General features: G+C 38.5%; 1 protein-coding gene across 8 annotated transcripts; it reads right to left on the bottom strand.

Moving 5' to 3' along the window:
* Window positions 1-4,054: 4,054 nt before the first annotated feature.
* SRSF12 (serine and arginine rich splicing factor 12) lies at window positions 4,055-22,275 on the bottom strand. 8 transcript variants are annotated; one of them, XM_068551466.1, is made up of 6 exons: window positions 22,071-22,220; window positions 20,401-20,433; window positions 13,225-13,329; window positions 11,807-11,910; window positions 11,490-11,631; window positions 4,055-5,681 (listed from the first exon to the last, which is right to left on the bottom strand). In XM_068551466.1, exons 1-6 carry the CDS (start codon window positions 22,133-22,135, stop codon window positions 5,312-5,314), a joined length of 819 nt encoding a protein of 272 aa, XP_068407567.1. In that variant the 5' UTR covers window positions 22,136-22,220; the 3' UTR covers window positions 4,055-5,311. The 8 variants fall into 8 exon arrangements, with proteins under 8 accessions (XP_068407567.1, XP_068407570.1, XP_068407573.1 ...); XM_068551469.1 differs by lacking the exon at window positions 22,071-22,220 and adding an exon at window positions 21,610-21,904; XM_068551472.1 differs by lacking the exons at window positions 13,225-13,329; window positions 22,071-22,220 and adding exons at window positions 12,755-13,098; window positions 21,610-21,904 and having other exon boundaries at window positions 11,807-11,930.
* Window positions 22,276-25,095: the final 2,820 nt, after the last annotated feature.

Here is a 25,095-nt window from a genome sequence, read left to right as displayed (position 1 = left end):
TAAATCAGCCATATGCATACATATGTCCCCATATCCCCTCCCTCTTGCGTCTCCCTCCCACCCTCCCTATCCCACCCCTCTAGGTCGTCGCAAAGTACCGAGCTGATCTCCCTGTGCTATATGCTGCTGCTTCCCACTAGCTATTGGACATTTGGTAGTGTATACATGTCAATGCTACTCTCACTTCGCCCCAGCTTCCCACTCCCACCCTGTGTCCTCAAGTCCATTCTCCATGTCTACATCTTTATTCCTGCCCTGCAACTAGGTTCATCAGTACCATTTTTTTTTATTCCATATATATGCGTTAGAATACAGTATTTGTTTTTCTCTTTCTGATTTACTTCACTCTGTATGACAGACTCTAGGTCCATCCACCTCACTACAAATAATATGAGATATTTTAGAATAAAAATTTTTTATCCATGTTTTTAAGTGGTATTTTTAAAAAAATCCCACATAGATTATATGGCAAGAGTAGGGAATTATAAAGTACAAAATAACACCAAAAATGGTTAGACTTTATATACACATTAAAAATTATGACTATCCTAACAAAACTACAGCATTAGTTTTCCTAATTCAGCTACATTTAACATTTTAAGGCCAAAATTTTAAGGTTTACCGACAATGTGAATGTTAATGCTTTTCCTTAAGGTTCTTATGAAATTATATAAATATTTTACAACGTGTTAAAATAAATTTAAGTAACATTCCATCTCATTTTTAAAACGTAAGAATGCCCTGAAGAGTCAGACCAGTTATACAGCTTATGTCGATTTTGAAAAAAGGTCTTCAACAGAGTAATTTTTCTCAAGGTGTAAAGTAGTATTCCCACAAAGCAGACACCGCCTCACAAATGTCATAGGAATGGCTCTTAACTTCCCCCACAAAAAAGTCCATTGAATTTTTCTTACTGAAAAAAAAAAATAGGCTATCACTTGAGCCTGGAAGACTATTTTATATTGAGATTTCTGTTGAAATTAGTCAATTTAACAGCATTTTAAGTCTATACTATAAGGAGTAAGCCAAGAAAACTAGAATGTGGTTTTCCTCAATCTATGTCTATGGACCCATTTCTAAAAAGCATATAGTTCTTAGGCATTTAGTTCACAGAATTATACTCCTAAATTAGAAAAGCGGTAATTTTGCTTCTTGTTTCAATTACACTTTTTCTGAGAAACTGCTCATCCTACACAAGCTGCAATACGTAAGATCAAACAGTAATGAACATGCAATCAATCCATTTCTAGCACAAAGCACTGATAACTGGCTAGATATTCTCTCATCTGGAGAGACTGACCCTTTAAATTTTCTATCTGCATTCTGAAAGAACCTGAAACCTGACATACCCTAAGATATTCCTGATTTTAATTTGTAACCTTACTAGTTCATAAACTTACAGGTAGGTTGAATATGGTGTTTTGAAACATGTGAACCAAACATATGCTTAAAATCACATAATGCATTTAAAAAACAGTAACCATTAACCCACTTAGCATCCATCTATCTCCACAAGTTGATACTATTTCTTTTCATAGATTCAAAATTGTGGTACATTCCTAGAACATGAGATTCAAGAAAGACTGATCATATAACCCTTTCCCCAAAATAAAAACATTATACCTTTTTTTTGGGAAAATACTACTGATGTGGTATAGTATCCTATGTATATTTTTAAACTGTCTTTCCTCACATGATTCCTTTAAATAAAAAATGGTATTTGTCATTATTGTAAAGTACTGTTTTAACTTGAATGAAGTTCAATCAACCTGGAATATCTAACACTTCTATAAGGGAATATTATATTTCTAAATAGGTTTTTGACTATAATATCTTTACGCTTTATTTGCTTCTTTTCAAAAGATGTACCCAATTTAATTCCATAATCACAGTCAATCCATCAATTACAGTCCATTCACCTTCTCTGTGGGCTGTCCCAGCTCTGTGGTGTTCCTGGGATGGGATCAGTGCGTTAGGGGCATTCTCTAAGCAGTGGGGCCAGGCCCTAGCCCAGTCAGGAGTGAAGTGCTTACTCCCCCAAGGCTGTCTATGTGAGGCAATGGGGCCTTGTCTGGGATGCACAAAGCTGTGGTTAATTTGTTTAATTTTAAGAGCATCTTTTTAAAGGTACATGATATAAAATTTCCAGAGGGCCTAAACTGACATGGTTAGATCAATGCCAGAGCTAATGTTATGATCCTAAATACCCTAGTTTCATCAAGGGAGTAATTTAGATGCTAAGTTTGTAATCTTCATTTAATACTTAAATTTTTCTAATCAAATATATGAGTTTTGAGACTAATATCCGTACGTCTCACTGAACCACTGGTCCTTAAAATACCGAGGGTCACGGACTTGTTTGAATACCTACAGGACCTAGATCTGAAGCTTCGGTTTCATGATACCAGATTAAGATCTTCTGCATAAGTAGCATGTATTTATTTATACAGATACCCCAAATAGTCTACCACACTGTTTGGAAAACAAATTTAATTTTTAACTCTAAATAAGAAATTACAATTTTAATGTAGTATAGAAGAATTACAGAAGTATTTCTAAACGCTTCTTCCTTTAAACTTCGACTAATTTTGCTTCATGCAATGGAATTGGAATAAACGCAGAAATTCGTATTTATTTGAATACAACAGCATGTCTTAGAATAGTCGTATCTCAGATAACATATAAAGTCCTGAAATTAGTTAATATTTTACATTTAAAAATAAACAGCCCAGTGGCACAAGATTAAACCCCAGACTCCAGATAAAAAATTTGGCATATTCCCCCATTACGTTTGCAGCTACAAAATACCAGCTGCTGTACAGAAATTGTGTATTATTCATGGGGAGAAGAAACCAAGCAGTCATGGTGGCCACCTTTATCTTCTTTGACATTAACTTATCCTCTATGATTCTTGAACAAATGGAGGTAGGTAGTGCCCCTACACTAAACATAGGAAGTACCTGAGTAAATACATTATCTTTAAAGGAAATGATCACAGATGTGTGATACATTTGCTTTATTTAACAATCTTACCCTAAGTATCCTCTCTTAAAAGGTCCAAGAAACAATTCTACAGCAGAAGTGAACCCTAGAATAGATGTACCCAGAGGACAATTTTCCAGGATATCAGCACAACTGCCAATCAATTTCCACTCAGTCACAGAACCCATTTTCACTGAACCCTATAATCATTTCCTTTCCAAATTCTATTCTCTCCTTTTCCTCTCAATATTATCTTAGTTTAGCATAGATCTGTCAAAGACTTTTCTCTTCCAAAAAGACAAGCACGGTGATCAGGGAGGGCCGTGTGGAGCCCAGCCACCACCCAGCTCCGAAGTGTAATGGTTGTGTGACCTTGTGCATGTCATTTAACCTCTCTGCGTCTCACTTACGTTATCTGCAGTGGTACTGACCTCATAAAGCTGTTGTGATGAGTGAGTAATGTAAAACTTACAGAGCAGTGCCAAGCACATAGTAAATGATCAGAAAGTTTAAACTATTATCATTCCAGTTTTTCCATCAAACCAAACACAATCCTCCTAAGCAGCCCAGGGATTACAGTGGAAAACCAAATCAGAGGTAAATCGAAGGATTAAGCATGTTCAGAAACACTGCCTTATTAACTTTTTACTAAGATATAATGATTACATGTAAAGACACTACAATCAACTCCTAGTTAGTATCTGGAATAACTACATATATGTGTGTGTAAACCCAAACATTTATTTAGAAGATAAAAAAAATTAGTATTTGTCTTGCTCTTTCTTCAGACTGTCCTCTCAATTTTCAATACTGCCACATAATTTTATAACTAAATTTTTATTATATTTGAACACTTCAAAGAGCTATAATTTTGAAATAAATTTTGCTATGATAGAGAAAATCTACTCAGAAAGTACAGTATACATGAATTTACGGTACCTGTCCAAATATTACCAGCATATAAATTATTTTGTAAAGTTATTTCTTACACAGGATGTAAAATGCAAAAAAAAAAAATGGAATTTGTATTCAGAATAGAAGCAATATTGGCTCCTATATGCTAAAAATATAAGACATATTTTTTTTCTAAAGCACTCTAGATACAAATATTAACTGTATGGGCTGAGAACTTTTAATTTCAATGTAATTCAACAAGGTACACAAGTAGAGCTCTATAAATATATCCCCTATAATAACCATATGCAAAACCATTTTATCACAAATACTACCAAAACCCTCTGAAAAACATAATCTACAAACACATTTTTAAAGAAATTCTTAGTTTTAACAACTACAAAAGCAATGAATATCAATAAAGCTATTTGGCTTAAAAAAATGAAGGGCAGTGTAATGTAAATCCCAATACTGCAAAGTTGTTTTTTGAGGAGGCAGTCTTGAGTTTCTTAATACAAGGTACTAAACATTTCCAAAAATAAATAAGACTTATTCTATACAATTTAAAGTCGTCAGCTAGAGCTCTAAAAAGAAAAATTAAGCAATAGATGAAAAGTAGGTATGCAGAATTAATGGTATAAAGTATGATTTTTATACAAAATGTACCACTCTTCAAATGTGTAAGGCTTGATATGAATTTTTTGGACTATGAGTGTTGCACATCATTTTTAGAGTAGTCTCAAACCATTCAAAACTCAGAATTTTTATAACGTTTCGATATTTCTGAAGTGAATAAATATGGTATAGGATGCAATTTAATGTCTACTTATCTATACTGTTCCACCCAGTAAAAATAAACCTTTTCTGAGCTCAGGAAAGAATGTATCTTTTGAATGCTTGATCTCTCTATAAACTCTACTTTTAGAAATGTCAGAATTTTGTAATATGAATTAATACCCATCAGGAATTGGCCCAAGTTTAAAGAGAAAACAAAAAGGAGACGTAAGATGTCAAATAGTCTTAAGTTTGCCCTATGCGATTATACAGTCATAATTACTTTTTACATGAAAGGAAAGTGCTTTAAAGTAAAAAAACTTTTGTAAAAGTTATTAGTATTATTAATACTTAACATCCAAGTCCAATTTTCCAAATTAGTTCCATTTTATCCATTTCCTTTGAAAAGTACCCTTCTGCCACAATGTAAACAAAAAATGGTCCATAAAATGGGACATTACTCACATCATAATTTGTGGTATGGGCCCTTAAATCGAGACCAAATCTTCATTAACCCAAGCTAGAGAGATTTTATCTCTTGCACATGCCCAAAGTAACTAATATCAACTCACTTTTTCTGTAAGCCTTGAAGAATTTTTATTTAACATAATGAGAGGTTTAATAACATATTAAATACTACGTAGCACTCTTCTGTTGCTGTTCACCAACTGTTTTTATGACGATAACTCCGAGATCTGGAATGTGATCGAAAATGAGAGTGTTTTGCTGTTTGTGCTTTAGTTTCAGAATTGGTAAACCCTTTGGGAGATTTACATGGGGATCTTGCTATGGAGTCAGAATGTCTTCCATGTGATCTTGATTTTGTTCCTGAGCTGGTCTGCTTTTGAGGTGAGCTTGATTGTGATTTTCCTATCGACTTGGACCTTTTTTGCAAGGACTTGGACCTTGACCGTCCTCTAGAACCAGAATTCCTTCTTGGGGTTCTTGACTGCCTTGCTGAGGTAGATCGCCTTGGTAGTGATTTGGAGCGAGATTTAGACTGGCTGTAAGAAAATCGCCTGTGTCGGGACCTGCAAACATCCATAATATCAGAGTATATATTTCACACAAAAATAGTTAATAGGTTAGGAAACAACACTTTAAGGAACTTATATACTTTACATAACATTAGTTATGTTTTTATTGGATAAGCTAAAAGAAACAACTCTAATTTTATCATGCATGCTTCTGGTTCAAACATAAGTACAAGTTTGTAATATCTGACCAAAAGATTTTGACTTTGCTAGATATCAATATATCTTATGAGCCAGTTCTGAAAAATATATTTATTTTGCATATTTAGTCTGGGTTACATAATCCTAAGAGGTTAGAAAATCTGAAGGGAAAAAAAGAAAGAAAGAAAATATTTAAAGCTTATCAAATGTTTATAAAGACAAAAACCTAGATGGAGGACTTCTGAATCTTGCCATGACAGAGCAGCTTGTTCTAGACTAATCTTCCCATAGAAAAGAGCTATATAAAAAAGCTAGACAACATTTATAAAACAACTGTTAAAAGGCATTGGAGAATTACCAACACAAGCAGAACTCGAGGGGTTACAAGCCATAGCTCTTTTCCTAAGACCATTTTCCAAATGCCAGCACGGGAGACTTGAGCCCAACTAGAAAACAGCTATTGGACTAAGCTGCAGAGACAGAAGTTAGAATTCAGGGCCATGAAAATGGCTAGGACTGGAGAGACGAAAATCCCAGAGGTAAGGACACCACAGGCAACCCCCACCCCCTAAGATCTGCCTACAAGTTCTCCTCAGTCGCTGGCCGTCTTCCAAGTTGCACATGCACAGGATTAGACTCTAAGAGGTCAGCAGAAAACAGCATCTGGAAGATTTAAGGACTTAGCTGAGCAAGAGGGAGGGGATATGGGGATATATGTATATGCATAGCTGATTCACTTTGTTATAAAGCAGAAACTAACACACCATTGTAAAGCAATTATACTCCAATAAAGATGTTAAAAGAAAAAAAAAAAGAACTTAGCTGAAATTTTCTCAGATACAGAGTTGCTGGTGAGAGAGGCTGGAATTCAAGCCCCCCAAAAGGTCAAGGAGCCTTGAGTGACAACGCAGGCTTTCAATTAAGAAGCCAGAAGGGCCTCATCCTCCAGGTTAAGGGTCATGCCCTAGGAGTAAGTGTAAAGCTGAAATGGATCAGCCTTAACAGTGCCTCAAACCAAGCCTTGACAGGATCAAGGTGATCTGCCAATGCTCTGCCCGCTAGAAGAAAACAGCTTTCTTTGGAGAATCGTTATCATCCAAAACCTCTATAATCTTTCAACAGTAATGTCCAACATCCAATAAAAAATTATGAGGTATGTGAAAAACAGACAAAAATGACTAAAAGCTAAGGAAAATAAAAGACAAAAGAATGAGACCCAAAATAATTTGGATATTGGCATTATTCAGAAAATAATTTTTAAAATTACTATGATTAACATGTTCAAGAAAATAAGGGAATTCCCTGGCATTCCAGTGGTTAGGACTCTGAGCTTCCACTTCAGGGGGCCCAGGTTTGATCCCTGGTCAAGGAACTAAGATCCCACAAGCCACGGGGCACAGCCAAAAAAATACAAAAAAAAAGAAAAGAAGAGGAAAAGACAAATAAATAAAAAAAGATGGGGAATTTAAACAATACTGGAATCTATAAAAAGAATCAAATGGACATTTTAGAACCAACAACATGATATTCGAACTTAAAAAGTCATTAGATGGGGCTTCCCTGGTGGCGCAGTGGTTGAGAGTCTGCCTGTCAATGCAGGGGATGTGGGTTCGCGCCCAGGTCTGGGAGGATCCCATATGCCGTGGAGCAACTGGGCCCGTGAGCCACAACTACTGAGCCTGCGCGTCTGGAGCCTGTGCCCCACAACAAGACAGGCCGCGACGGTGAAAGGCCCACGCACCGCGATGAAGAGTGGCCCCGCTTGCCGCAACTAGAGAAAGCCCTCGCACAGAAACAAAGACCCAACACAGCCAAAAATAAAAATAAATAAATAAAATGCTGGCTTAACTCCTAGAGAGTTTCATTAAAAAAAAAAAAAAAAAGAAAAAAAAAGTCATTAGATGGATTTAATAGCAGTCTAGATACAGCAGAAGTAAGAAATAGCAAACTGGTCATTAGAAAAATATTATAGTGAAACACAATGAGAAAAGAAATTTTAAGAAATCCAGAACAGAGCATAAGATTTATTTGGTACATACTCACGTGGCCTAAGGGAAAAATTGAATAAGGTACAAGCAATGTTTGAAGAGATGATGGCCTAGAATTTTCCAAAACTAATGAAAGGCATAATAACTCACAATTTCAAGGAACTCAGTAAACCTCAGGTAGAATAAATACAAAGAAACCTATGCTGGGCATGTCACAGTGAAATTGCTGAAAACCAAAGTAAGAGAAAAATCTGAAAATCTGCTAGAGAACAGTAGACACATTACCTTCAAAGGTGCAACATTAAGACTGGCCGTGGATATCAGAACGATGGAATGACATTATTAAAGAAAGAAAAAAACTTCCTGCCAACTTATAACTCTATCTTCAGCAAAAATATCTTTCAAAAATGAATATAAAATGAAGATGTTTTCAGACAAACTGAGAGAATTCACTGCCATTAGACTTGTACTCTAAGAAACGGTAAAAATGCTTCAAGATGAAGGAAAATAATCCCAGGTAGAAGCATGGAACTACAGGAAGGAACAAAGAGCACTGGAAAGTATAAACATATTGATGTAGAATATATTTTAGAATAAAAGCACAGTCTTTTATTTTTATTTTTTTTAAAGCACAGTTTTTTAGAAATTATTGTTTCATTCCTGTTGTAGACAGTTGTAGAAAACAAAATGGGAAAATTGTCCTTGGGAAAAAAAATTCTAACATAAGAAAAAAACCAGGATGCATATAAACACTACTACATATAAAATAGATAACCAACAAGGACCTACTGTATAGCACAGGGAACTACACTCAGTATTCTGTAATAACCTATAAGGGAAAAGAATCTGAAAAAGAATATATATATATATAAATGAATCACTGTGCTGTACACCTGAAACTAACAGAACACTGTAAATCAACTGCACTTCAATAAAACTTAAAAAAAAAAAAAGGATGCTATATTTGGACTAGGGGCAATTTTAACATTCTTCAGGAATATTTAGGAGTATATACACATTCACTGACACAAATTTAACAAAGATTTATGGAATATCTGAGTAAGGGACTACTAATAAATGCTAGGGATATTAAGCATTAAGACAAAAGTCCTTGCTCCACAAAGAGTTCACAGTCTAATGATAGCAGCAAACTAGTTTTTTCCCACATCCACTAAAGGCAAAAGCAGTGACCTCTTTTTATCTACGGTAATACACCACATACACTGAATATATTTATAGTACATGTTAGACTTATCTATATGCTGACCCATACACATACACACACACACACAATCTGATCCTTATGAAACTTAAGAGCTGGGTAACATTTGCATTCTCTATAATACAACTTTACAAATAAAAAACACTGAGGTCAGAGAGGTTAAGCAACGGTCTTATAACTAGAACAGAGAAGAACAGCATTGTCTTGCAAGAAAATGTGGGGTTTTTCTATTTATTTATTTATTTTTTTTGGACGCTCTGCATGCAGGATCTTATTTCCCCGACCAGGGATCAAACCCAAGGCCCCCTACAGGGGAAGTGTGGAGTCTTAACCACTGTACCACCAGGGAGTCCCCGTTCTTTCTATTCCTGATACTCCATGATGACTGGGATAACTGACAGACTTCTTTTTTGTTTGTTTTTCCTCCAGCCAAGTAGTATACTTTACTGCCACTAGAAGGCAGAAAATGCTGTGAATGTTCTGGTTAATCAAGGCTCTATCGCATTTGGAAACCGCTTATATTCTTAATGAATTAGATGGGTAATTTTTTCCTTTTCTTTTACAAACTAAGTCTTTTTCACCAAGGCCAGTAGATATTATTCAATAAATTAGGGCAGTGCTGCTTTAGGTACAATATTATTACATCTACTTTGATTTTTGGTTTATTAACCATTCATTAATTTATAGTAATGTGAACTGTTGAACATCACTTTCTTACTATTCATGTCTTTCGTGAAGCCAGAAGCAGTACCATTGGTACTGGTGTGACTTTCCTATACACATGGCATGTAAAATTTCTTAATTTGTTCCCACATTTTAGGTTCTATAAATATAACTTGTATTTGAGTATATATCAGTGTCAAAATCTCAAATAATCAATCAGTAGGAAAATGGCTCTCCCTTGGCCATGGAACAAAATGGATTATTCTCCACAGACACAAGGGAGGTTTATATTCTTACACTATCAAAGTATGATAAAAAGAATCAAATTCCAGAACACAGTATGACTGTTCCTAAATATTTCTTTACCAATCTTGGTGATGGCTCAATCCTGACCTGGGTTCTTCTGGCTTATAAAAGGAGCTTAAGGCTTCCTCCTACTTGCATGCCTCCCTCAGAATGAGCCAAGATCAAAGCATTTGATTCATACCCAAGGAGAGGGACTGAGCTGACATGTAAGATACTAGGGCTCTGAAGAGGCCACATTTTCTAGTAATCAAGATCCTTGGGTATTTCTCTCTCCCTATCTTTTCTTTCCACTTGGCTGGAGGGACTGGAGCCAGGCCACTTCACAGTCTTCTTTTTAGAACTAGGGACTTGGGGCAAAGACTCTCTGTCTAGCTCTGGTACATATACCCTATGTTGGGCTTTTCCTTGTCTAGGCTCTTGGAGTTGAGGAATGGAAGGACTGGAGTGAAAGCGAGCAGTTCTGCAGATCATTTTTGATTTGAGGCTATGTCGTCATGGGACAGCGTAGGGGTACGACATATGGCCCAGGAAAGCCAACTCTTTTTCTTTCTTTTTTTTTTGGCTGCACAGCTCAGCATGTGGGATCTTAATTCCCCAACCAGGGATCAAATCCTCGCCCCCTGCAGTGGAAGCGCAGAGTCTTAACCACTGGACCACCAGGGAAATCCCCAGGAGAGCCAACTCTTATTACTCATAGAAAGAGGATGCTAGTGTAAACGCTGATCATTCTTCAAGGGCAGAATTCACCTTAAAAGTCTACATGCCTATGAAAAAAATCACCGCATTAAAACTCAAGATAAATAGTGCCTAAGTGTTTAGGAATTTAGGCATGCTAGTACAATTTCAGTTATTACTTAAATAGCTTCACCAAATAATTAATTTCCATTGTGATTTACTATTATTCTAACAGAAACAAACTCCTAGCAGGCAAAATAGATAACTTGCAAATATCTTTTTCTGAAAAATCTACCACTTTTATGTCTTCTTCCTACAATACTACCGTACTTGGACTTTATTCTTGAAAATAATTTGCCTTTTATAAATATATTGATTTACATTAACTTTAGTCAACTTCCTTTCACAGTGATTACACTGTATTTCTTATGAGTTTTTAATCATAAGACTTCAAGATTCTTAATCTGGGGGTTCATTTAGGAAAATTTTATTTTTTTAAAATCCTCATTTTATTTGTCAAGTATACACTTTTTAATTTTTTGTTTTTTCCTCAGTATATATTATCTTTCTACTAAAAAGGTTAAAGTTAAGTCTGTCATGAAATGAAAACACTGGAAGGTATCTAATAAACCCAAGTTAAAATAACAATATATGACAAATAGAGAAGAGCATATCCTTCTACAAAAGTTGATTCTTTATGTATATTAAATAAAATGATTCTGGTGGCCTGTTTTTGAAAACTCTTTAAAATGTTTTCCATTTTAAAATTAAGAAAATTAAGTTTTCAATCCCCTTGTATTTTGTACTCACTCTTTAAGGCTATCAGACCGCCGCCTATTTCTTCCCCATGAAGAACTTCTACTTCGAGTTCTCCTTTGGCTGGGGCTTCTTGATCTCCTATGATCACTTGGAGAACAAGGGTGACGTTCTTTTGATTTCATTTGGCCTGGTGCTAGAATATGAAATTCAAGATTTACAATTCATTACCTGAAAACCTCAATAAATAACCACTCAATAAATAAACCACTCGAATAGTATATTCTGAAAGAATTTTAAATTAAAAAAATCTGTCATTGCTGAAACTCATTCTGCTAAATAAACAAGATCCACTATTTAGTCACACTTACTTTTGCGATCACCTTGTGCAAACTGTATTTCAATCTGACGGCCACATACCCACTTTCTATTGAGGTTATAAAGAGCATCTTCAGCATCACGAACATCTTCAAATATGACTAGCTGTTAAGGACACTTTGAACATCAGATATCAAATAAAAATATTATTTTTAAAGAATTATTTACATGTGACGTGAAATTATTAGAAAAACAAGCTCAAGTCATTAAGCTCACATCTCTAATATGAATAATCAGAAAAAAATGTCACTTATTATCAAAACAAATGCCCCATTATGATTCAGAAGAGTGAATCTAAAAATAAAAAAACAGAAACAAATCTCTATATTTTTAATGTATACATCAGTGTAGCTGTAGTATGCATGTATAATTAGAAACTATGAGAAAAAGATAAGTCCAACATTGGTTAGTATTATCAAATAAACTCTTTAGGACTCACTCCTTTCTCTTAGGTAAAAGATTTATCAGGTTTTTCACTGAAAAAAAATCAGCATGCAGAAATCTTTATTCTGAAATTAAAATTACTCTTTCATTAAAAGGCTTTTTAAATTAATTTAGGAGAAATTACTTATAAACAAAAGTGCACACATATAAGTGAGCTAAAACATATATTCAAAACTGATTTGGTTCTTTAAAAATGATATTTAACTTTGAACCTACTGCTTTAAAATATCTTTATGTTTTTATTATTTGGGATATGATTATAAAAGAAATATATAAACAATCTGCAAACATCTGGAATTACATATATTGATTCCTAATACCCCACTAAACTCCCTTATCTATATAAATTATATATTAAACCTAAATAAATGGAAACAAATTATATAAAACGACTAAATAGCTGTATTTCAGGAGGTTGTTGCTGGTTTAACTTTTTTAAAAATAGAAAACAGAAAAAGCTCAAGTAATGCAATACAAAATGAGACTTTGGCAATTACCTCAATGTCACTTGATCTTGAACCTTGACCTTTATTCTTTAGGGCTTGCAAGATGGACTTTATAAGAGACGCAGAACCAACATCAGACTTGGCTTTGATTCTGGAACTCTGAGTAAATGTAGGAAAGCCGAAGTCTCAACCTGGTGTTGGCTTTGTCTTTTGCTTGATAAAGACTTCCCCTCTTCCAGGTCTTTATATCTGTGTCCACCCTCCCTCTTTACTCCTTGATGCTTGAACTTTAGGTGCCTTTTGTCTCGCCTGCTCGGTTTATGCTTGGATTCTAGCTAACAGGTTGGTTCAAACTGAGGGGCGCTTGCCAGCTACTGTGGACTGCTTTAGATTTTCTGAGATAAAGAAATAAACACATTTAATTAGGCAATATTAATCTCATAAAATATACTCCTGAGTACATATATGTATATGCACATGTATGTAGTCTATTCACATGCACACAGTAAAATAAAGGATATTGAACATAAGCAAATCCTCTCGGGCGGCGGGTGTAGAAGTCAAGCGGAATGTAAACGTCTACTATAGGGCCATATCGACCAAACTCACGGCGCAAGTCCTCAGGCCTGAAGTGTTTTAGAAATAAGGTAAAGAAATATGAATAGCTGGATTAAAATATTTTGCCTACAGAAATCCAGTTGAAACCTTCAAAAGAAAGTATATTATCTGGACTAGCATTATCTAAAATTGTCTCTCACAGGAATTACCCAGGGTTTAGCAAAGAAGGAAAAAATAAAGAAAACAACAAATTCTCAGGTCTCATTTTTGGAAATTCTGATTCATGACATCTGGAAATCTGTATTTTTACAAGCAGTCTAGGTGGGCTTTTATGCTTAGTCAGGTTGAGGAAACACTAACCCAGGACATCCACTTTTTTTTTTGCTTTTTTTTTTTAATTGAAGTATAGTTGATTTACAATATTGTGTTAGTTTCAGGTGTATAGCACAGTGATTCAGAGTGTGTATATATATGTGTGTGTGTATATATATACATTCCTTTTCAGATTCTTTTCCCTTATAGGTTATTACAAAATATTGAGTACAGTTCCCTGTGCTATACAATAGGTCCTTGTTGGTTACCTATTTTATATATAGCATATCCACTTCTGAAAGTTACTCCTATTACAAGACTTTTCAATTGTCAATCTATAGAAAGTTCTATTAACTCTTTCATTAAGAACACATTCATCGGGCTTCCCTGGTGGCGCAGTGGTTAAGAATCTGCCTGCCAATGCAGGGGACGCGGGTTCGAGCCCTGGTCTGGGAAGATCCCACATGCCGCGGAGCAACTAAGCCCGTGAGCCACAACTACTGAGCCTGCGCGTCTGGAGCCTGTGCTCCGCAACAAGAGAGGCCGCGACAGAGAGAGGCCCGCGCACCGCGATGAAGAGTGGCCCCCGCTCGCCGCAACTGGAGAAAGCCCTCGCACAGAAACGAAGACCCAACACAGCCAAAAATAAATATATATAAATTAATTAATTAAAGAAACGTTTAAAAAAAAAAATACTTTAAAAAAAAAAAAAAAAAAAGAACACATTCATCTCACTATAATTTCACATTTATGTTCATTGCTTTCAGATAGCAAGAATTAGATTCTGAAGAAGTCCTAAAATTATTTCTCAGGCTTTAAAGAAAAATGGTTGTTTTACTAGTAAACATAAAGCAAAAATAACTACCATAATCTCAAATTTGACAAGTATTTTTGAGTCACTTATATGCTTTCTACTGTGATAGGTACTAAAGAGGGGACACCAAAGAAATACATCGCATAATATTTGTCTTCATGGAGCTACAATGTAACTGAAAAGATAAAATACTTAGCATTAATACCTGACAGTTATAATGCATTTATAAATTCCCATAACAACAGATGTTTACAGATGAGGACACAGACAAGTGAACTCACCTAAGGTCACGGAGCCAGCAAGCGACAGAGCTGGAAGCAAACTCCCACAGTCTGACACTAATCTGGGTTCGTAACCACTCTACCCTGCTGCCTCGTGGAGATCTTAGGGATTCAAAATCACGCTATGAGCACAAAACACGGCTCAGAAGATATTAGAGTATGTCAAAACATTGTGTGGAAAAAAGACCCTAAGATGACTGCAAAGCTTCTAACTCGGGCAAATGGAAGAAAGATGGTGTCCATGATAAAAATTAGATAGCTGGAAAAGACAGTTCAATAGAAGAGGGAGGAGAGGCAAAAGAAGAAACTTTCAGGTTTGGAAATGCCAAATTTGAGGTGATGGTGGAACATCCATAAGAATTCTGTAAGCAACTGAAAATGGTGATTATACGAATTATATTAGTTATTTTCTTTTCAAGACTAGAAGTCAGTGATTAATGCTAGAGATTGGATTTAGGAGTTAGTACATAAAGATTCAACTAACACTGACTAAGTAGCCACTATATACCAGGCAGTGCTGGCAATATTATGACAAACTTTATTACATTTTTATTATTTATTATATTTATTTCATTTAATACTCACTATAACATGTTTAATTGTCTGCCTTCCCTGAGAGACTATTAACTTTAGATTTAGAGGACAGTGACAATGTCTTTTTTCTTTTGTTTATTCATTCAACAAATACTTATTGAATATGTACTATGGGCCAGGCTCTAGGAATATGGAAGAGTACAAGAAAAACACAATTCCTGCTCCCATAAAACATAGACTACAGGGTAAAGATTCTCAACCATTCCTGAATATTGCAATCATCTGTGAAGGAGATATTATAGAAACAGGCATTCCAGCCTGATGCATTAATCCTTGACCTAATACGTGCTTCCCATGGTGAGCCCCAGTTATGTTTAAAGTTTTTAAAGGTTTCATAGGCAATTCTGAGGCTCAGGATTGAGAATCGCTTCTAAAGCAGGTGTCTTCACTAGTGTATCTCAGAACCTAGCATAGTTGCTTGGCACACAGTAGGTGCTCAGTATACATTTGCTGTATTAATGAGCAAAGAACACATTGTTACCATTTAATAGTCAAGGAGACAGAGTGAGAGCAGTTACCTTGCCCAGAGGTATACACAGCCAGTAGCAAAGCTAGTATTCAAATAAATGTCTTAGGAGGCAACCAATTCCATTAACCAAATGTGAGTGGCTGACAGAAGAGGACCCTAGATAATATAAAAGAGGCTGGAGCAGTGTGTGTGTCACAGGGGCTTAGAATCCCAGAAGTCTGAAGGAACAAATCTCAAAAGAGCTGGTTCCCTTTCATTGTCTCCACTCCCTCACCTGTGAGCTGTTGTTTTGTTTTCATTTATTTTTGCATTTTTGGTGTGATCTATTTTGACATTCAGAAATGTATAGAGATAATAAAAGAAACACCCATGTATCTACCAACAACATTTATTATATCTCAACACTTGCCCTATTTGCTGTAATTTTTAGTATTTTTAAAGAAATATTACATCCTCCTACCTTAGAAACAATCGTTGGTGTTCCTCATTCCTCTGCATAACTTTGTATTTCTACTGCAAATGCACATAAATGGTATCAGACTATTTGTAAAATTCTGCACCTTTCCTTCTCCTCCCTTGAGATTTCTCCATGTAGCTCTAGTTCACTCATTTTAACTCTGTATTGGTATGGTTATGAATAAACCACAATTTATTCATACATCTTTCTATGGATGAACATTTTAAAATGCTTTTTTAAACTGCAAACTGTGCTAGAGTGCACATTATGATGCATGTGCTTCCTAGAGCTCTTCAGAGTTCTCTGGGATGTACCACTAGCTATGCAACTGATGGGTTGGAGAGTACAAATATCTTCAGCTTCATTACATGTTCTCCAAAGTAGCCAAATCAACTTAAACTCCCCAAGACATGCATCAGAATTTCTAAGGATCCAACTCCTCACTAACATCTTTTACTCCTTGCCATTCTGAAGGATATAAAGTGAATGTGTATCTCATTATTTTAATTTTAATTTACCTAAACACCAGTGAGGTGCAACATCTTTACATGCTTATGGGTCATTTATTCTAGGGGCAGAATTTCTGGGTTTTTAAAGAGGATGTATATATTTAATTTCTATGAAAGAGCCAAACAGTTCTGCAAAGTGGTTCACCATTTTATACTGCCACCACCAACATGTAAGTTTCAGTTGTGCCAATCTTTGTCAACACTTGGTATTGTCAGTCTTTTTAATTTTAGCCATTCAACTGGGCGTTAAGTGGAATCTCACTGTGGTTTTAATTTGCATTTCCCTAACAACAAATGATGCTGAGCACTTTTTCATGTGCTAATTGGACATTCAGATATTTTTCTCTTGAAAGTGTCTGAGTTTTTTGCCCGTTTTTAATAATAACATTTGTCTTTTTATTATTGAGTTGTAAAAGTTCATTATTATTCTGAGAAAAAGTCCTTTGTGAGATATATGTTCTGTGAATATTTTCTCCCAGTCTTTGGCTTGCCTATTTACTTTTTTCTTTTTAATAAATTTATTTATTTATTTATTTTTGGATGTGTTGGGTCATAGTTTCTGTGCAAGGGCTTTCTCCAGTTGCGGCGAGCAGGGGCCACTCTTCATCGCGATGCGCGGGCCTCTCACTGTCGTGGCCTCTCCCGTTGCCGAGCACAGGCTCCAGACGCGCAGGCTCAGTAGCTGTGGCTCACGGGCCCAGCCACTCCACGGCATATGGGATCTTCCCGGACCGGGACACGAACCCGTGTCGCCTGCATTGGCAGGCGGATTTCTAACCACTGCGCCACCAGGGAAGCCCCCTATTTACTTTCTTAATGCTATTTTTTAATGAACAGAAATTTTCATTTTGGAGAAATCTAATTTATCAATATTTTTTATGGTAATTACTTTCTTTGTCCTATAAGAAATCTCTGCCTATCCCCAAGTCATGAAGGTATTCTCCTATGCTTTCTTCTACAAGCTTTACAGTTTCATCTTTTACATTTCAATTGATGATCCAGTTCAAATTACGTGAGGTAGAGGCTGCAGCACATTTTTTTCATATAATTAGTACATACATCCAGTTGTTACAGCACCATTTGTTGAAAAGACTTTCCTTTCTCTAATGGCTTTAGTGCCTTTGTCAAAAATCAAATGACTCTATATGTATGGATTATTTATGGACCCTCTCTTCTGTTCTACTGATATATTTGTCTATCCTTAGGCCAATATCAAACTGTTTTGAGTACCGTAACTTTTTAGTAAATCTTTAAGTCAGGTAGTATAAATCTTCCAGCTTCAGTGACCTTTTTCCAAATTATTTTGGCTATTCTAGATCCTTTGCATATTAACATATTTTAGAATTAACTTGTTAGTTTCTATTTTTTAAAAAGCATTTGGTCAGGAGTGCCTTGAATCTATAATATAATCAATTGGGACTGAATTGATAACTTAATAAAATTGCATCTTCCAATCTAAGAACAAAGTATATCTATCAATTTATTTTGGGCTTTGATCTCTCTTGGCAACATGTTATAGTCTTCTTCAATGCAAAGGTTTTTACATGTTTTTTTGTGAAACTTATTCCTATGTTTTTATGTGGTTTTTTTTTTTTTAATAAATTTATTTATTTATTTATGGCTGTGTTGGGTCTTCATCATTGGGTCTTCGTTGCTGCGTGCAGGCCCTCTAGTTGCGGCGAGCAGGGGCCACTCCTCGCTGCAGTGCGCGGGCCTCTCATCACAGTGGCTTGTCATTGCTCTAGGCGCACGGGCTTCAGTAGTTGTGGCACATGGGCTCAGCAACCATAGCTCGTGGGCTCTAGAGTGCAGGCTCAGCAGTTGTGGCGCAGGGGCCCAGTTGCTCCGCGGCATGTGGGATCCCCCCAGACCTGGGATCAAACCCGTGTCCCCTGCACTGGCAGGCAGACTCCCAACCACTGTGCCACCAGGGAAGTCCCACCTAAGTATGTTGTCTAATACTAAGATAAATGGAATTTTAAAAATTTTTTCATTATTTGTTTGCTGTTAGTATACAGAAATAGAATTTTCACTAAGTTTACCTCATATCCTAATAACTCACTGAAACTCATTACTGGTTACTACAGCTTTATGTAAACAAACATGTCACCTAAGAATAGGGACAGGTTTTACTTTTACCTTTATAATTTTTATGTCTTTTTTTCTTGCCGTGTTGCATTGCTTAGGACCTGCAATAAAATGCTGAATAGAGATTGTGAGAGTGGACGTCCTTGTCTTTTAAGAGGAAAGCATTCAGTTTCATCATTAAGTATGTTATTAGCTATAGGTTTTTCACAGATGCCCTTTATTAAGCTGAGGAAGTTCCCTTCTCTGCCTAGTTTGCTGAGACTTTTTATCATGAATCTTGCTGGATTTTGTTTAATGCTTTTTCTACATGACCACTGATATCAATATTAATGTAGCCTCATACACACTGTAACCATAGGCTACTAAGTATATCCAAGAGAAGTACTTAATGGGTGCTCCCCAACCTAACATGATGATAAGCATCAAAATGGGAATGTTTTGAGATTTCGACATTACTTTGTTCCAATAGAAAACTATATCTGACATTAAAAAGATTACTGTACACAAAATGCCAAGATTTAAAATTAATATTCTTCCTGGTCCACATCTTACTTCACCAGTGAAAAGAAACATAACACAAATTATAAAATTATAAAATTTAAAAATCTTTCTTTAGTTCTTATGCTCAATTTCATTCCTAACAAATTTAATGCTAACCTATAATGTGTTTTAATGTCTTGTGCTTTATCATATGTATTAAAATGGCCACTTCAAAGAAACATTTAAAATAAAATTTGGCTTTGTTATAAAACTAACATTAAATAAAATATGAAAACAAGATAAAGAAAACCACTCAAAGGGATTTCTTTCCAGGATCATTTTCTGTAATATATATATAGATTTCCCCTTCATTTTTTATGTAATTGAAATCATACTGTATTTATAATTTTATACCGTTTGTTTTAACATACATCCCAATGATTTTCTTTATAAGCATACCAAATGTTAAAGCTAATTTAAAACGTGTCTAGGGGACTTCCCTGGTGGCGCAGTGGTTAAGAATCCGCCTGCCAATACAGGGGACACGGGTTTGAACCCTGGTCCAGGAAGATCCCACATGCCGCGGAGCAGCTAAGCCCATGCGCCACAACTACTGAGCCTGCGCTCTAGAGCCCGTGAGCCACAACTACTGAAGCCCACGTGCCACAACTACTGAAGCCCATGTGCCTAGAGCCTGTGCTCCGCAACAAGAGAAGCCACTGCAATGAGAGGCCCGTGCACAGCAACAAAGAGTAGCTCCTGCTCGCCACAACTAGAGAAAGCCCACGTGCAGCAACAAAGACCCAACGCAGCCAAAAATAAAATTAATTAATTATAAATAACTAGATAAATGTGTCTAGGTGTCATATTGCTAGTTAACTTACACTATATGCCACCTTGTACAAAAATGCTATTAATTAAGGTTACATGTGATGATTCTACTTTCATAACATTACTCAACAGCTGTGCAGTTTTAGGAACGATCCTTAGTGTCTCTAAATCTCAGATTCTTATCTGTTATATAAGGTTACTGAAAATTTAATAAGATAACATAGTACAGTTTTTAGTACAGTGTCTGGTATACAGTGAGTACTCAACAAATGTTAGCGATTATTATAATTTCATTAATACAAACCTCCTAGATTTTGATTGTCCCCCAGTGGCAGTGCTAGAAAGTCGTGAAAAAAATGGAAAAGGAAATCAATAAATCTCAATTATCAGTCTTGATTATCTAGATCAGAGGTCATGTGTCACATGTGTATATGTTTTACTTTGCCTACACAATGTTTAAACATTTAAAACAAGTCCAAATGTCTATACAGCAGTTATCAGCTGAAGCTTGGTAGCAGTCACTGCCCCCTTGAGATGGCACATGTTCTTTTCCATTTGCCAGGGTCCATACCATCCTACTGTCCCTTAACGTGACACCTTCACTCATTCATATTACCCTGGCTGGCCCCTGTGGCCATTAGAATTGGAAACCTTTCATTTTTTTGTAGGCACACTGGAGAGGCTTGATCTTATTCAGTATTCAAGTGGTCTGTTTAACTGTGGGAATTGTTTTAACCTTACCCAAGTTATAAATTTTCTATGTAATATATTGATTAAACAGGTTGAGAGAAGAAATGTAAACACAGGCATCTTTAGGATGTTAAAGTATATTGACTCACAGTTTACAGTTGTGACATACATATATAATAGCAGGGATCAAATTTTTTAAAAAGACCTAACATTTACTTCTCAAAGGTAAATTATGATGATTACTCCTGATGGCTCTGGAGTCAAGCGCTCCAATATGTTTCCAGCTGTGAAGCCCCAGGTAAGTCATTAACACGCTGACTTGCAGCTTTCCCTTATGTACAATAAGATAATCCTGCATACCTATAAAGTTTGGGATGGGGGGCTGGAGAGTAAATTAAGCAAGCCCAGTGATACGAAAATGTATATTATTTTAGACATTTATTAAAATGTCCACCCGCCCCGGCATTCCTTCTGGCCCCTATTAAGGGAGAAAGACACTGTTATAAGAAGAAGTCATTCCTTAACATCTATGTTCAGACACTATGTAGACAGAATTCTCCAAAGAGGGGCGGGGTGGTTTGAGTGCATCAGAACCGACCAGGGAAGTCTATCCAAACCGTTATGATGGGTGTTTATATTGCACTCAGAACTTTAAAGAAAAACACAGAAATCTCATTCACTAAAGTTATCCTTTGTATATAGTATAAAACTGTGCAACGAATAAAATTTAACCAGCACCACCTGTAAGTAGACCAGACTACCGACTACAGGCAAAGGGAATCGTAAGGCCCAAGGTACGCATTATTCCGTAACGCGTTCTCACCATCCCCAATTCCTTCCCATTTAGGAGGTAAGATGCGCGGCTTTATCCCGGTACGGCGACAAAGGGGCGAGACGCAGGCATCCACCCAAGGAACACTCAGGGCCAGAGGCGGGGAGGGACCGGCTCCCGGGCAAGGGTTAGCCGGCGCTCCGCCGGTTCTCGCGGTGGGGATGGGTACCGGCCCGCCGCCCAGGTGCCGGGGGCAGTGAAGCGCGACGGGGCCCGGAAGCGGGGCCGCGGCGGGGCGGAACGCCGGCCGGGAGGGCGTAGGCGCAAGTCCCGCCCAGGCCCCGAGTAGCCCGAGGGCTCCCGCCGGCCCCGGGAAGGGCTCCTCCGCGGAGCGCCCCGGCCCGGCCGGCGGGGAGGTGCTAGGCAGACCCGCGGGCCGCCGCCGGGCTCCGCCCCGCGGCCGTTACCCGCCCCTCCCCCGCGCCCCAACCTGCGGCGGCACCACCGCTCACCTGGTGGCGTCCGCGACGTTCCTGACGAACAGGGAGGTGTTGGGGGGCCTCGTGTAGCGAGACATGACCGCTTCCTCCGTTCCCTCCGGGTCTGCCCGTGGCCGCCGGGCTCGCTCCGTCTCCTGCTGCCGCCGCAGCCAAAGCAGCTCCACCGGCCCCCGGCGCGACCCCCTCCCCTCCGCCTCGGCCCCGCCAGCGCGCAGCCGCAGAGGCGGGCGCGGGGGAAGCGCTGTGCGGCGCGAGTCAGTCCGTGTGGACCTTGCGGGGGCGGGGGCGGGGGCGGCGCCGACGCCGAGCGGGGTGCGGGGAGGGGGCGACGCGGGGTGCCGGGATTCCAGGGCGTTTGAGAAGGCGGCGGTGCAGGAGGCCAGGGGTTGAGGGGATCAGGAGAGGGGGTCGCGTGGGGGTCCCGGAGTCAAATGGGATTCGGGGAGGAGACGACTGGGGTCAGAGTGTAACAGGAGGGCAGGGACCAGAGCGGTCATAGGGGCTGAAGCGGATGAGCCGGGGGCTAGAGAGCTTCCGGAGAGGGTGTCACGATGGGGGGGTGGGCGGGGTGAAGGCTGAGTTCAACCGCGCAACAGCCGCTTGGCCGCTGGGGCCTTCATTCTTGCATCCTCCGCCCAAGACCTTGGCAATTGTTCCGCCTCCTGTCCCCTTTAGTGTTGAGACTCTTTAGGCTTTCAAACTGGGAGGATTGTTTTCTATGTGTTTTGATTCTTCATCCATTATTCATTTAGGGCACGCCGTTCAGCTCTGAGTACATTCACTCAAGTGTTTATTGAGCACCTGCTATGCACCAGGAACTAGTTTAGGTGCGTTTTAGAGCAACGAACAAAAGAGGCCAAGTCCCAGTCCTCATAGAGCTTACATCCTTGAGTGAAGACCAGACAATAAAAGAATGAACAAATGCATACATGGTGTAGAAGAAATCAATGAAAATGCAGAGGCAATTAAGCAAATTTAAATGATCCTCTCCCCGTCTCTCCAAAATGTCATATCCATCCCCTTTTGGTTATCCTCCTGCCTTCACATTTGCCCCTGTGGTCAGTACGGCCTGTTACCAGGATTGTAGCCAGGTGACTTGTAATTGTTAGTAGCACCCCTTTTCATTCTCAGAAGTGGTCGATTTTGGAGGGTAAATAATATGGTCACCCTACCTAGCCCACGGCGGTCTCAAAGGCTGTGAGAGTTTACCAAGGTCGGCAAATGCTTCTGGAATAGTGGCCATTCATTCAAAAAGTGATTCCTATGGCACAGCAAGCTCAGGCCTGGCCTGGGAATATAAGGGGTGGGGGAGGGCCCCCATTCTCAGGAAGCTTACAGTTCAGCAGAGGAAGCAGACTCGAATTATGGCACTAATAAACACACAAACTAGGCTAAGGGCTATGAAAAGAGCTACATGCTGCTAGAAGGGTACCTTATGGGGCTTGGCGAGCAGGCCTAGAGGGTCACTGAACTTTTCCCTGAGGAGTCTTGGAGAAATATTTGAAGAATGAAGAGGAGCAATCCATGCACTCGAACAGCATGTGCAAAGGCTTTGAGGCAATACAGGAAATGAAAGGAGGCAAACAGGAATGTCAAGCTGGAGAAGAACAGGAAAATGACGCTGCAGAGCAGGCTGGGTGTATGATAGGAAAGTTTGGAATGCTGACTATATGGGTTTGCTAGGGCTGTTGGAACAAATTACCACAAACTCAGTAGTTTAAACTGACAGAAATGTATTCTCTCACAGTTCAGGGGGCCAGAAGTCTGAAGTCAAGGTGTTGGCAGGGCCACACTCTCTCCAAAGGCACTCGGGGGGATCCTTCCTTGCTTCTTCTGGTCCCTGGTGCCTCCGATCTCTGCTTCCGTCTTCATGCGGCTTTCTCCTCTTTGTCTTACGAGGACACTTGTAATTTTTTTGTGTTTTTTGGCTGTGCCACGTGGCACGCGGGATCTTAGTTCCCCCACCAGGGCTCAAACCCTAGCCCCCTGCAGTGGTAGTGTGGAGTCTTAACCACTGGACTGCCAGGGAAGTCCCAGGACACTTATCATTGGATTTAAGGCCCACCCAGGTAATCCAAGATGATCTCATTTCAAGATCCTTAACTTAATTGTATCTGAAAAGACCCTTTTTCTAAATAAGATCAGGACTTGGTCATGTCTTTTCTGGGGCCACCATTCAACCCACTACACTGACCTTGCAGAGTAAAGAGACTTGGGAGGAGGTGAGAGTTATTAATAAACCTCCCCCCTGACATATTAAGTGGGGTAAAAATTCAGTAGACTCTATGTAAACCATGAACCTATTTAGTTAAAAATATGCGTATTGGTATGTGCATTTATAAATAGAATTGTTTCTAGGTGGAGGCATTACACTCTGATTTTCACTTTCTTCTTCTTACCTGTGGTATGTCAGATTAATTTATTTTAATTAATTAATTTATTTTTGGCTGCATTGGGTTTTCGTTGCTGCATTCGGGCTTTCTCTAGTTGCGGTGAGAGGGGAGTTACTCTTCGTTGCGGTGTGCAGGCTTCTCATTGCAGTGGCTTCTCTTGTTGTGGAGCACGGGCTCTAGGCACGAGGGCTCAGTAGTTGTGGCTCGCAGACTCTAGAGAGCAGGTTCAGTAGTTGTGGAGCATGGGCTTATTTACTCCGTGGCATGTGGGATCTTCCGGGACCAGGGATCGAACCCCTGCATTGGCAGGCGGATTCTTAACCACTGTGCCACCAGGGAAGCCCGTCAGATTATTTTTAAAATACTTTTTATAATTGGAAAAACCCTACAAAGCTCTTTGCAGTTTGAAAAAAGCTTTTATTGGCATATCTGAAAAGACTTAGTGACTAGGTAGGAGGTTTTTTTCCTGTTCCTATTGATAGAAGTATTTGAGGAAAGGGACTTAAACTGTGGAAGGAGGTTCAATTAGAAACTTGAACTTTAAAGGTAGCTGGAATTGATTTAAAATAAGTTATGGAGCACACAGCTGTGGAGCGCTGAGCCACGCGTCATGCCCTGTGCTGCCCAGACTAGCGAACAATACA

This window comes from Eschrichtius robustus, chromosome 9, assembly GCF_028021215.1.
Source record: "Eschrichtius robustus isolate mEscRob2 chromosome 9, mEscRob2.pri, whole genome shotgun sequence".
Lineage (NCBI taxonomy): Eukaryota > Metazoa > Chordata > Mammalia > Artiodactyla > Eschrichtiidae > Eschrichtius > Eschrichtius robustus.
This window is presented reverse-complemented; position numbering and strand designations above follow the sequence as displayed.

What these genes read in the sequence shown, in the direction of transcription:
- SRSF12 (XM_068551466.1), bottom strand. Translation starts at nt 22,135, where the DNA reads ATGTCTCGCTACACGAGGCCCCCCAACACCTCCCTGTTCGTCAGGAAC. An exon ending in TGCACAAGGTGATCGCAAAA is followed by an intron (nt 11,632 to 11,806) that starts GTAAGTGTGACT and finishes TTCATATTCTAG; the next exon opens with CACCAGGCCAAATGAAATCA. An exon ending in CGGTCTGATAGCCTTAAAGA is followed by an intron (nt 5,682 to 11,489) that starts GTGAGTACAAAA and finishes GGATGTTTGCAG; the next exon opens with GTCCCGACACAGGCGATTTT.